Here is a 14539-nt window from a genome sequence, read left to right as displayed (position 1 = left end):
AACAGATAGACAGTCTCTTTGGTCTGCCCTTTTAAACAACAACACGAACAGATAGACAGTCTCTTTGGTCTGCCCTTTTAAACAACAACACGAACAGATAGACAGTCTCTTTGGTCTGCTCTTTTAAACAACAACACGAACAGATAGACAGTCTCTTTGGTCTGCCCTTTTAAACAACACTAACACGAACAGATATACAGTCTCTTTGGTCTGCCCTTTTAAATGACAACACTAACACGAACAGATAGACAGTCTCTTTGGTCTGCTCTTTTAAACAACAACACGAACAGATAGACAGTCTCTTTGGTCTGCTCTTTTAAACAACAACACGAACAGATAGACAGTCTCTTTGGTCTGCTCTTTTAAACAACAACACGAACAGATAGACAGTCTCTTTGACCTGCTCTTTTAAACAACACTAACACAAACAGATAGACAGTCTCTTTGGTCTGCCCTTTTAAATGACAACACTAACACGGACAGATAGACAGTCTCTTTGGTCTGCCCTTTTAAATGACAACACTAACACAAACAGATAGACAGTCTCTTTGGTCTGCTCTTTTAAACAACACTAACACAAACAGATAGACAGTCTCTTTGGTCTGCCCTTTTAAACAACACTAACACGAACAGATAGACAGTCTCTTTGGTCTGCTCTTTTAAACAACACTAACACGAACAGATAGACAGTCTCTTTGGTCTGCTCTTTTAAACAACACTAACACAAACAGATAGACAGTCTCTTTGGTCTGCCCTTTTAGACAACAACACTAACACGAACAGATAGACAGTCTCTTTGGTCTGCCCTTTAAATGACAACACTAACACGGACAGATAGACAGTCTCTTTGGTCTGCCCTTTTAAATGACAACACTAACACAAACAGATAGACAGTCTCTTTGGTCTGCCCTTTTAAATGACAACACTAACACAAACAGATATACAGTCTCTTTGGTCTGCCCTTTAAATGACAACACTAACACAAACAGATATACAGTCTCTTTGGTCTGCTCTTTTAAACAACACTAACACGAACAGATATACAGTCTCTTTGGTCTGCCCTTTAAATGACAACACTAACACGAACAGATATACAGTCTCTTTGGTCTGCCCTTTTAAATGACAACACTAACACAAACAGATATACAGTCTCTTTGGTCTGCTCTTTTAAACACCACTAACACAAACAGATATACAGTCTCTTTGGTCTGCTCTTTAAATGACAACACTAACACAAACAGATAGACAGTCTCTTTGGTCTGCTCTTTTAAACACCACTAACACAAACAGATATACAGTCTCTTTGGTCTGCTCTTTTAAATGACAACACTAACACAAACAGATATACAGTCTCTTTGGTCTGCCCTTTAAATGACAACACTAACACGAACAGATAGACAGTCTCTTTGGTCTGCCCTTTAAATGACAACACTAACACGGACAGATAGACAGTCTCTTTGGTCTGCTCTTTTAAACAACACTAACACAAACAGATAGACAGTCTCTTTGGTCTGCCCTTTAAATGACAACACTAACACGAACAGATATACAGTCTCTTTGGTCTGCCCTTTAAATGACAACACTAACACGAACAGATATACAGTCTCTTTGGTCTGCCCTTTTAAACAACACTAACACGAACAGATATACAGTCTCTTTGGTCTGCCCTTTTAAACAACACTAACACGAACAGATATACAGTCTCTTTGGTCTGCTCTTTTAAATGACAACACTAACACGGACAGATAGACAGTCTATTTGGTCTGCTCTTTTAAACAACAACACGAACAGATAGACAGTCTCTTTGGTCTGCCCTTTTAAACAACAACACGAACAGATAGACAGTCTCTTTGGTCTGCTCTTTTAAACAACAACACGAACAGATAGACAGTCTCTTTGGTCTGCTCTTTTAAACAACAACACGAACAGATAGACAGTCTCTTTGGTCTGCTCTTTTAAACAACAACACGAACAGATATACAGTCTCTTTGGTCTGCCCTTTTAAACAACAACACGAACAGATAGACAGTCTCTTTGGTCTGCCCTTTTAAACAACAACACGAACAGATAGACAGTCTCTTTGGTCTGCTCTTTTAAACAACAACACGAACAGATAGACAGTCTCTTTGGTCTGCTCTTTTAAACAACAACACGAACAGATATACAGTCTCTTTGGTCTGCCCTTTTAAACAACAACACGAACAGATAGACAGTCTCTTTGGTCTGCCCTTTTAAACAACACTAACACGAACAGATATACTGTCTCTTTGGTCTGCCCTTTTAAATGACAACACTAACACGAACAGATAGACAGTCTCTTTGGTCTGCCCTTTTAAACAACAACACGAACAGATAGACAGTCTCTTTGGTCTGCCCTTTTAAATGACAACACTAACACGGACAGATATACAGTCTCTTTGGTCTGCCCTTTTAAATGACAACACTAACACGAACAGATAGACAGTCTCTTTGGTCTGCTCTTTTAAACAACAACACGAACAGATAGACAGTCTCTTTGGTCTGCCCTTTTAAACAACAACACTAACAGATAGACAGTCTCTTTGGTCTGCTCTTTTAAACAACAACACGAACAGATATACAGTCTCTTTGGTCTGCTCTTTTAAACAACAACACGAACAGATAGACAGTCTCTTTGGTCTGCTCTTTTAAACAACAACACGAACAGATATACAGTCTCTTTGGTCTGCTCTTTTAAACAACAACACGAACAGATAGACAGTCTCTTTGGTCTGCTCTTTTAAACAACACTAACACAAACAGATAGACAGTCTCTTTGGTCTGCCCTTTTAAATGACAACACTAACACGGACAGATAGACAGTCTCTTTGGTCTGCCCTTTTAAATGACAACACTAACACAAACAGATAGACAGTCTCTTTGGTCTGCTCTTTTAAACAACACTAACACAAACAGATAGACAGTCTCTTTGGTCTGCCCTTTTAAACAACACTAACACGAACAGATAGACAGTCTCTTTGGTCTGCTCTTTTAAACAACACTAACACGAACAGATAGACAGTCTCTTTGGTCTGCTCTTTTAAACAACACTAACACAAACAGATAGACAGTCTCTTTGGTCTGCCCTTTTAGACAACAACACTAACACGAACAGATAGACAGTCTCTTTGGTCTGCCCTTTAAATGACAACACTAACACGGACAGATAGACAGTCTCTTTGGTCTGCCCTTTTAAATGACAACACTAACACAAACAGATAGACAGTCTCTTTGGTCTGCCCTTTTAAATGACAACACTAACACAAACAGATATACAGTCTCTTTGGTCTGCCCTTTAAATGACAACACTAACACAAACAGATATACAGTCTCTTTGGTCTGCTCTTTTAAACAACACTAACACGAACAGATATACAGTCTCTTTGGTCTGCCCTTTAAATGACAACACTAACACGGACAGATAGACAGTCTCTTTGGTCTGCTCTTTTAAACAACACTAACACAAACAGATAGACAGTCTCTTTGGTCTGCCCTTTAAATGACAACACTAACACGAACAGATATACAGTCTCTTTGGTCTGCCCTTTAAATGACAACACTAACACGAACAGATATACAGTCTCTTTGGTCTGCCCTTTTAAACAACACTAACACAAACAGATATACAGTCTCTTTGGTCTGCCCTTTTAAACAACACTAACACGAACAGATATACAGTCTCTTTGGTCTGCCCTTTTAAATGACAACACTAACACGGACAGATATACAGTCTATTTGGTCTGCTCTTTTAAACAACACACACGAACAGATAGACAGTCTCTTTGGTCTGCCCTTTTAAACAACAACACAAACAGATAGACAGTCTCTTTGGTCTGCTCTTTTAAACAACACTACACGAACAGATAGACAGTCTCTTTGGTCTGCTCTTTTAAACACACAACACGAACAGATAGACAGTCTCTTTGGTCTGCTCTTTTAAACAACACTAACACGAACAGATATACAGTCTCTTTGGTCTGCCCTTTTAAACACCACTAACACGAACAGATATACAGTCTCTTTGGTCTGCCCTTTAAATGACAACACTAACACGAACAGATAGACAGTCTCTTTGGTCTGCCCTTTAAATGACAACACTAACACGGACAGATAGACAGTCTCTTTGGTCTGCTCTTTTAAACAACACTAACACAAACAGATAGACAGTCTCTTTGGTCTGCCCTTTAAATGACAACACTAACACGAACAGATATACAGTCTCTTTGGTCTGCCCTTTAAATGACAACACTAACACAAACAGATATACAGTCTCTTTGGTCTGCCCTTTTAAACAACACTAACACGAACAGATATACAGTCTCTTTGGTCTGCCCTTTTAAACAACACTAACACGAACAGATATACAGTCTCTTTGGTCTGCTCTTTTAAATGACAACACTAACACGGACAGATAGACAGTCTATTTGGTCTGCTCTTTTAAACAACAACACGAACAGATAGACAGTCTCTTTGGTCTGCCCTTTTAAACAACAACACGAACAGATAGACAGTCTCTTTGGTCTGCTCTTTTAAACAACAACACGAACAGATAGACAGTCTCTTTGGTCTGCTCTTTTAAACAACAACACGAACAGATAGACAGTCTCTTTGGTCTGCTCTTTTAAACAACAACACGAACAGATATACAGTCTCTTTGGTCTGCCCTTTTAAACAACAACACGAACAGATAGACAGTCTCTTTGGTCTGCCCTTTTAAACAACAACACGAACAGATAGACAGTCTCTTTGGTCTGCTCTTTTAAACAACAACACGAACAGATAGACAGTCTCTTTGGTCTGCTCTTTTAAACAACAACACGAACAGATAGACAGTCTCTTTGGTCTGCTCTTTTAAACAACAACACGAACAGATAGACAGTCTCTTTGGTCTGCTCTTTTAAACAACAACACGAACAGATAGACAGTCTCTTTGGTCTGCTCTTTTAAACAACAACACGAACAGATAGACAGTCTCTTTGGTCTGCTCTTTTAAACAACAACACTAACAGATAGACAGTCTCTTTTGTCTGCTCTTTTAAACAACACTAACACGAACAGATATACAGTCTCTTTGGTCTGCTCTTTTAAACACCACTAACACAAACAGATATACAGTCTCTTTGGTCTGCCCTTTTAAATGACAACACTAACACAAACAGATATACAGTCTCTTTGGTCTGCCCTTTTAAATGACAACACTAACACAAACAGATATACAGTCTCTTTGGTCTGCCCTTTTAAATGACAACACTAACACAAACAGATATACAGTCTCTTTGGTCTGCCCTTTAAATGACAACACTAACACAAACAGATAGACAGTCTCTTTGGTCTTTTCTGTTTCCAAGTGTTCCCTCCCTCCCTCCCTCCCTCCCTCCCTCCCTCCCTCCCTCCCTCCCTCCCTCCCTCCCTCTGTGTTTACCTGAAGGCAGAGCACAGTGCCATGCAGGCAGACTGGCAGGCAGGCTACATGGTGGCAGACATCACAGCCTCAGGGGGTTATCCAGCTACTGGAAAGGACTGTTGTGGGTCCAGCTCCTGGAAAGGACTGTTGTGGGTTCAGCTACTGGAAAAGACTGTTGTGGGTTCAGCTACTGGAAATGACTGTTGTGGGTTCAGCTACTGGAAAGGACTGTTGTGGCTTCAGCTACTGGAAAGGACTGTTGTGGGTTCAGCTACTGGAAAGGACTGTTGTGGCTTCAGCTACTGGAAAGAGACTGTTGTGGGTTCAGCTACTGGAAAGGGACTGTTGTGGGTTCAGCTCCTGGAAAGGACTGTTGTGGGTTCAGCTACTGGAAAGGGACTGGTGTGGGTTCAGCTACTGGAAAGGACTGTTGTGGGTTCAGCTACTGGAAAGGACTGTTGTGGGTTCAGCTACTGGAAAGGACTGTTGTGGCTTCAGCTACTGGAAAGAGACTGTTGTGGGTTCAGCTACTGGAAAGGGACTGTTGTGGGTTCAGCTACTGGAAAGGACTGTTGTGGGTTCAGCTACTGGAAAGGACTGTTGTGGGTTCAGCTACTGGAAAGGACTGTTGTGGCTTCAGCTACTGGAAAGAGACTGTTGTGGGTTCAGCTACTGGAAAGGGACTGTTGTGGGTTCAGCTCCTGGAAAGGACTGTTGTGGGTTCAGCTACTGGAAAGGGACTGTTGTGGGTTCAGCTACTGGAAAGGACTGTTGTGGGTTCAGTTACTGGAAAGGGACTGTTGTGGGTTCAGCTACTGGAAAGGACTGTTGTGGGTTCAGCTACTGGAAATGACAGTTGTGGGTTCAGCTACTGGAAAGGACTGTTGTGGGTTCATCTACTGGAAAGGGACTGTTGTGGGTTCAGTACTGTAGGTACACTCATCATGAGGGAGGAAAGTCTGAGGCAAAAATGTTTCTCAGGCAACATCTGAGGAAGCACATACTTTGACTGTATCTGCAGAAAAATAGAAAGATATGCACACCCAACTTCAGAAAAACATATCAAAGAAAAAGGTATTGTCCACAACTCTGTTTCCATGGTGATTTAATCAGACACATCAAATAAGACAACGTTTCCATCTGATCTTTGTTAGGTCATGGTACCAGAGTTGCGGACATTTTTCTTTGTATTCGTACATTCCCCTGTGATAGTACTATGTTCCCTTAGGTTACCATTGCCTTCCATTTTGAACCAAGCATGTAAATAAGCAATGCTAACCAGAATACTTTTCCTTACAGGGGATGAAGCCAGACAGTTTCTACAAAGTCAAGGTCCCAGAGCTCAAAGAGATCATCGAAGGATGTATCCGGATGGACAAAGATGAAAGGTATTGGGCTTCTCATAATATTCTTACATTACAGAAAACATATGAGATATTACACATAGGATAAAATGAACATTCCAGACATTATGCTAAGTAAATTATATATCAAATCCTTTGGCGTTTAATTAAGGTGTCCAATTAAAAGGAGTTGATTGAATTGAATAGCTACAGTTGATGTTGGAAGTTTACATACACCTTAGCCAAATACATTTAAACTCAGTTTTTCACAATTCCTAACATTTAATCCTAGTACAAATTCCCTGTTTTAGGTCAGTTAGGATTACCACTTTATTTTAAGAATGTGAAATGTCAGAATAGTAGTAGAGAGAATGATTTATTTCAGCTTTAATTTCTTTCATCACATTCCCAGTGGGTCAGAAGTTTACATACACTCAATTAGTATTTGGTAGCATTGCCTTTAAATTGTTTAACTTGGGTCAAACGGTTCGGGTAGCCTTCCACAAGCTTCCCACCTCTAAATTGGGTGAATTTTGGCTCATTCATCCTGACAGAGCTGGTGTAACTGAGTCAGGTTTGTTGGCCTCCTTGCTCGCACACACTTCTTTAGTTCTGTCCACAAATTTTCCATAGGATTGAGATCAGGGTTTTGTGATGGCCACTCCAATGCCTTGACTTCGTTGTCGTTAAGCCATTTTGCCACAACTTTGGAAGTATGCTTGGTGTCAACGTCCATTTGGAAGATCCATTTGCGACCAAGCTTTTAACTTCCTGACTAATGTCTTGAAATGTTGCTTCAATATATCCACATAATTTTCCTTCCTCATCATGCCATTTATTTGGTGAAGTGCACCAGTCCTTCCTGCAGCAAAGCACCCCCCACAACATGATGCTGCCACCCTCGGGCTTCACAATTGGGATGGTGTTCTTCGGCTTGCAAGCGTCCCCCTTTTTCCTCCAAACATAACGATGGTCATTATGGCCAAACAGTTCTATTTTTGTTTCATCAAACCAGAAGACATTTCTCCAAAAAGTATGACCTTTGTCCCCATGTGCAGTTACAAACCATAGTCTGGCTTTTTTATGGCGGTTTTGGAGCAGTGGCTTCTTCCTTGCTGAGCAGCCTTTCAGGTTGTGTCGATATATGACTCGTTTTACTGTGGATATAGATACTTTTGTACCTGTTTCCTCCAGTGTCTTCACAAGGTCCTTTGCTGTTGTTCTGGGATTGATTTGCACTTTTCACACCAAAGTACGTTCATCTCTAGGAGACAGAACGTGTTCCTTCCTGAGCGGCATGACGGCTGTGTGGTCCCATGGTGTTTATACTTGTGTACTATTGTTTGTACAGATGAACATGGTACCTTCAGGCGTTTGAAAATTGTTAAAAAAATTACTTGTGTCATGCACAAAGTAGATGTCCTAACCAACTTGCCAAAACTATAGTTTGTGAACAAGGAATTTGTGGAGTGGTTGAAAAACGAGTTTTAATGACTCCAGCCTAAGTGTATGTAAACTTCCGACTTCAACTGTATATTATTCCTTTACCTCAGGTACACCATCCAGGACCTGCTGGAGCACACGTTCTTCCAGGAGAACAACGGCGTCCATGTTGAGTTGGCTGAGGAGGACAACACGGTGAAGTCAGGCCTGAAGCTGTGGCTCCGCATGGACGACACCAAGAAACTCCATGGGAAGTACAAGGACAACAACGCCATTGAGTTCCTGTTTGAACTCTACAAGGATGTGCCAGAGGAGGTGGCGCAGGAGATGGTGAGCAGCACACATTTCAAGTTGCAGGTTTATTTTCAATACTGTATGTAAAATCTTACTCAGAGCAGAGCTCTCAGCAGAGCTGAAAACAGTAAGAAAGCCATGAAATGGTCAAGTTGAGATTTGTATAAGTTTAGATTGGTATACTGTATCCACTCCCTTTGGTACTACTCATATGGTAACAACTGTTACTGTAATAGGCTGTGTGAGAGAGCAATATGGCCTACCCCTGAGGCTGGGTATCTTTCCACAACACTTGTCTTGACCTTTGCACTTGCCTAGCATCATGTCCTCTTTAATGTTTATGTCCTCTAGTTGTAGCATTAATGATAAGAAGGGTTTCCTGTTGTGGCTCTCAAGCTAAGGACCAGTGGAGACAGCTAGGTGTAATACTATAGCTATTATGCAGGTAGGTAGTAGACTCAGCTTACACATTGTTGGAGTGTCACTGTAGCATCAGGTGAAAACACAGCCATTCTTATTTTTAGAGCCAAACAAAATAAGTTATACACAGAGGGCAGACAGACATACACTACCATTCAAAAGTTTGGGGTCACTTAGAAATGTCCTTGTTTTTGAAAGAAAAGCAAAAAATGTTGTCCATTAAAATAACATCAAATTTATCCGAAATACAGTGTAGACATTGTTAATGTTATAAATGACTATTGTAGCTGGAAACGGCAGATATTTTATGGAATATCTACATAGGTGTACAGAGGCCCATTATCAGCAGCCATCACTCATGTGTTCCAATGGCCCTTGGTGTTAGCTAATCCAAGTTGATCATTTTAAAAGGCTAATTGATCATTAGAAAACACCTTTTGCAATTATGTTAGCACAGCTGAAAACTGTTGTCCTGATTAAAGAAGCAATACAACTGTCCTTCTTTAGACTAGTTGGGTATCTGGAGCATCAGCATTTGTGGGTTCGATTATAGGCTCAAAATGGCCAGAAACAAAGCACTTTCTTCTGAAACTCGTCAGTCTATTCTTATTCTGAGAAATGAAGGCTATTCCATGCGAGAAATTGCCAAGAAACTGAAGATCTCGTACAAGCTATGTACTACTCCCTTCACAGAACAGCACAAACTGGCTCTAAAACAAGGACATTTCTAAGTGACCCCAAACTTTTGAACGGTAGTATATAGATATATAAACTCAGCAAAAAAATAAACGCCCTCTCACTGTCAACTGCGTTTATTTTCAGCAAACTTAACATGTGTAAATATTTGTATGAACGTAACGAGATTCAACAACTGAGACTTAAACTGAACAAGTTCCACAGACGTGTGACTAACAGAAATGGAATAATGTGTCCCTGAACAAAGGGGGGGTCAAAATCAAAAGTAACAGTCAGTATCTGGTGTGGCCACCAGCTGCATTAAGTACTGCAGTGCATCTCCTCCTCATGGACTGCACCAGATTTGTCAGTTCTTGCTGTGAGATGTTACCCCACACCGCGACTCGTCAGTGAAGAGCACTTTTTGCCAGTCCTGTCTAGTCCAGCAATGGTGGGTTTGAGCCCATAGGCGACGTTGTTACCGGTGATGTCTGGTGAGGACCTGCCTTACAACAGGCCTACAAGCCCTCAGTCCAGCCTCTCTCAGCCTATTGCGGACAATCTGAGCACTGATGGAGTGATTGTGCGTTCCTGGTGTAACTCAGGCAGTTGTTGTTGCCATCCTGTATCTGTCCCGCAGGTGTGATGTTCGGATGTACCGATCCTGTGCAGGTGTTGTTACACGTGGTCTGCCACTGCGAGGACGATCAGCTTTCCGCCCTGTCTCCCTGTAGCTCTGTCTTAGGCGTCTCACAGTACGGACATTGCAATTTAATGCCCTGGCCACATCTGCAGTCCTCAAGCCTCCTTGCAGCATGCCTAAGGCACGTTCATATAGATGAGCAGGGACCCTGGGCATCTTTCTTTTGGTGTTTTTCAGAGTCAGTAGGAAGGCCTCTTTAGTGTCCTAAGTTTTCATAACTGTGCATACCGTCTGTAAGCTGTTAGTGTCTTAACGACTGTTCCACAGGTGCATGTCCATTAATTGTTTATGGTTTATTGAACAAGCATGGGAAACAGTGTTTAAACCCTTTACAATGAAGATCTGGGAAGTTTGGATTTTTACAAATTATCTTTGTAAGACAGGGTCCTGAAAAAGGGACGGTTTATATATATAACACCATACAGTGGTAGTAATGAGTACAGGATAAGTTGAAGAATGAATATTCTATCTAGATTCAGATGATAAAGCTACATTCACCTCATTTAGTAGCCCGTCTAATCAAATAAAATTGTATTTGTCACATGCGCCGAATACAACAGGTGTAGAGCTTACAGTGAAATGCTTAGTTATAAGCCCTTAACCAACAATGCTTTAAGATGTTAAGAAAACATATAAAAATAAGTGTTAAGTAAAAAATAGATAAGTAGATAATAGAAAATAAAATTAACAAATAATTAAACAGCAGCAGTAAAATAACAAGTGAGGCTTTATACAGGGGGTACCTGTACAGAGTCAATGTGCAGGGGCACCAGTTAGTCGAGGTAATTGAGGTAATATGTACATGTAAGTAGAGTTAAAGTGAATATGCATAGATTATAAACAGAGAGTAGCAGCAGCGTAAAAGAAGGATATGGGTAGCCCTTTGATTAGCTGTTCAGAAGTCTTATGGCTTGGGGGTAGAAGCTGTTAAGAAGCCTTTTGGACCTCGACTTGGCGCTCCGGTACCGCTTACAGTGCGTTAGCAGAGAGAACAGTCTATGACTAGGGTGGCTAGAGTCTTTGAACATTTTAGGACCCTGCCTGATATAAATGTCCTGGATGGCAGGAAGCTTGGCCCCAGTGGTGTACTGGGCCGTACGCACTACTGTAGTGCCTTGAGTTCGAAGGCAGAGCAGTTGCCATACCAGACAGTGATGCAACCAGTCAGGATGCTCTCGATGGTGCAGCTGTAGAACATTTTGAGGATCTGAGGATATCTAGATATCCCCTTTGCAACAGACCAGGAAACACATAGAATCTAATACCCCAAGATCACATAGTTTACGATTTGATTACAATCGTGGACACACACTGCCATATGCTTAGCCCATAAAGTGAAGTGGACGTGCCTGGAGATAGTGTGTCAAGGGCACAGCTCAGCGTTTAATCATCAGTGGTAGAAATGTGAGAGGAGAGCGAAAAGAAGAAAGCAGAGGTCAGGGTTTTAATAATATAATGTCTCTCGCTCTCACGAACAAGAGGCCATATGAAACAGCCTTTCCTAGGGTGAGTCCCAAATGTCGTCCCAAATGGTACCCTTTTCACTTTATAGTGCATTATTTTTTACCAGGGCCAACACACTAGTCTGCCATTTGGGAGGTAGGACTTTGTGTCCTCCAGCCCTCTTAGCAGAGGTCACTTTTAATGAGAAGGACCCGGCCTGGCCACCAGCCACAATTCCATACCTCTTCCTCCTGCCTGCTGCCTTTTCATCAAGTTCCCATGTATTATCATCCAGGACATTTAGTCTGGGTTATGGGAATCTAACAGTGTAATCTGATGACATGTTGAGAAAAGGGTTAGAGAGAGGAGGGAGGCAAATCACCAACTTTGTGTACATCCCAAGTTACACCCTATTCATTATGCAGTGAGGGAAAAAAGTATTTGATCCCCTGCTGATTTTATACGTTTGCCCACTGACAAAGAAATGATCAGTCTATAATTTTAATGGTAGGTTTATTTGAACAGTGAGAGACAGAATAACAACAAAAAAATCCAGAAAAGCGCATGTCAAAAATGTTATAAATTGATTTGCATTTTAATGAGGGAAATAAGTATTTGACCCCCCCTCAATCAGAAAGATTTCTGGCTCCCAGGTGTCTTTTATACAGGTAACGAGCTGAGATTAGGAGCACACTCTTAAAGGGAGTGCTCCTAATCTCAGTTTGTTACCTGTATAAAAGACACCTGTCCACAGAAGCAATCAATCAATCAGATTCCAAACTCTCCACCATGGCCAAGACCAAAGAGCTCTCCAAGGATGCCAGGGACCAGATTGTAGACCTACACAAGGCTGGAATGGGCTACAAGACCATTGCCAAGCAGCTTGGTGAGAAGGTGACAACAGTTGGTGCGATTATTCGCAAATGGAAGAAACACAAAAGAACTGTCAATCTCCCTCGGCCTGGGGCTCTATGCAAGATCTCACCTCGTGGAGTTGCAATGATCATGAGAACGGTGAGGAATCAGCCCAGAACTACACGGGAGGATCTTATCAATGATCTCAAGGCAGCTGGGACCATAGTCACCAAGAAAACAATTGGTAACACACTACACCGTGAAGGACTGAAATCCTGCAGCGCCCGCAAGGTCCCCCTGCTCAGGAAAGCACATATACATGCCAGTCTGAAGTTTGCCAATGAACATCTGAATGATTCAGAGGACAACTGGGTGAAAGTGTTGTGGTCAGATGAGACCAAAATGGAGCTCTTTGGCATCAACTCAACTCTCCATGTTTGGAGGAGGAGGAATGCTGCCTATGACCGCAAGAACACCATCCCCACCGTCAAACATGGAGGTGGAAACATTATGCTTTGGGGGTGTTTTTCTGCTAAGGGGACAGGACAACTTCCCTGCATCAAAGGGACGATGGACGGGGCCATGTACCGTCAAATCTTGGGTGAGAACCTCCTTCCCTCAGCCATTGAAAATGGGTCGTGGATGGGTATTCCAGCATGACAATGACCTAAAACACACGGCCAAGGCAACAAAGGAGTGGCTCAAGAAGAAGCACATTAAGGTCCTGGAGTGGCCTAGCCAGTCTCCAGATCTTAATCCCATAGAAAATCTGTGGAGGGAGCTGAAGGTTCGAGTTGCCAAACGTCAACCTCAAAACCTTAATGACTTGCAGAAGATCTGCAAAGAGGAGTGGGACAAAATCCCTCCTGAGATGTGTGGAAACCTGGTGGCCAACTACAAGAAACGTCTGAACTCTGTGATTGCCAACAAGGGTTTTGCCACCAAGTACTAAGTCATGTTTTGCAGAGGGGTCAAATACTTATTTCCCTCATTAAAATGCAAATCAATTTATCAATTCACATTTCCTGTTGCTGTAGGATTATTTTCCTGCTGTAGCAAACTGGCTGAAATTAAGATCCTACATCTGTACAGTACAGAACAGCACGGTCAGGAAGTACATCAGACCTCTATGCATTATTATTTACACAGACAGTGGTAGTTCATGGACCGTGATGTGTTCCCTGTTTGTATCAGTATTAAGTCCTGACTCTGCTACGTCCCTTCTCTCAGGTAGTGCTGGGCTTTGTGTGCGAGGCCGACTTCAAGCTTGTGGCCAAGGCCATTCGGGACCGCGTCAACATCATCAAGCGGCAGCGTGACAAACTACGCCGCCTCGCAGAGAAGAAGAAGCAGGAAGAGGAGGAGGCCATTGAGAAGGAGCCCAAGCCTGCACTGCAGCCGCCCTCCCTGAAAATCAACATGTCTCCATCAAAGCCCCATCAGAGCACCATAGGCGTCCACGCCCCCACCCCGGCCCAGAGCCAGGATCACCCCCCCCCCTGAACCCGCTGACCCCCGCCCTGTCCCCCGTCAACAGCTCTCTGGACTCGGGCATCAATGCCAGCTTCATCCATGAACCTGAGGAACCAGAGGCAGACCAGCACCAGCACTTCCAGGTCCACCACACCAGCTGCTCCTCGGCCAACTGTGAGAACACTTAACTTAACCTTTAGCTAATTTGGGCTGTGGCTCTGTCCCGAATGGAACCCTAGTCCCTATATAGTGCACTACTTTTGACCAGGGCTCATTGCTTTCATAACTGTTGGTTTCATAACTGTTGTAGTGCTGAATGGCCCTGACTAGATGTACATGTGGGAGGCCCTGAAAGAAAGGAGGATAACTTAATTATTCAGTCCCTGGTCTAACAGTGTACCTCACCAGTTGTGTGTATGCATGTGTGTGTGTGAGTGAGTGTGTGCGTGACTGTGTGGGTGTGTGAGT

General features: G+C 42.5%; 1 protein-coding gene across 1 annotated transcript in view; it reads left to right on the top strand.

The window, feature by feature from the left end:
* Window positions 1-14539, top strand: part of LOC106610613 (serine/threonine-protein kinase WNK4) — a 129207-nt gene that overhangs the window by 74864 nt on the left and 39804 nt on the right. The window contains 4 exon segments of the mRNA XM_045697380.1: window positions 6722-6810; window positions 8319-8538; window positions 13829-14096; window positions 14099-14245. Coding sequence (XP_045553336.1) covers window positions 6722-6810; window positions 8319-8538; window positions 13829-14096; window positions 14099-14245 — 724 coding nt within the window.

The sequence above is a fragment of the Salmo salar genome, chromosome ssa01 (assembly GCF_905237065.1).
Source record: "Salmo salar chromosome ssa01, Ssal_v3.1, whole genome shotgun sequence".
NCBI classification, from domain to species: domain Eukaryota; kingdom Metazoa; phylum Chordata; class Actinopteri; order Salmoniformes; family Salmonidae; genus Salmo; species Salmo salar.
Note: the sequence above shows the minus strand (reverse complement) of the source record. Positions and strands in the feature narration are given on the sequence as shown.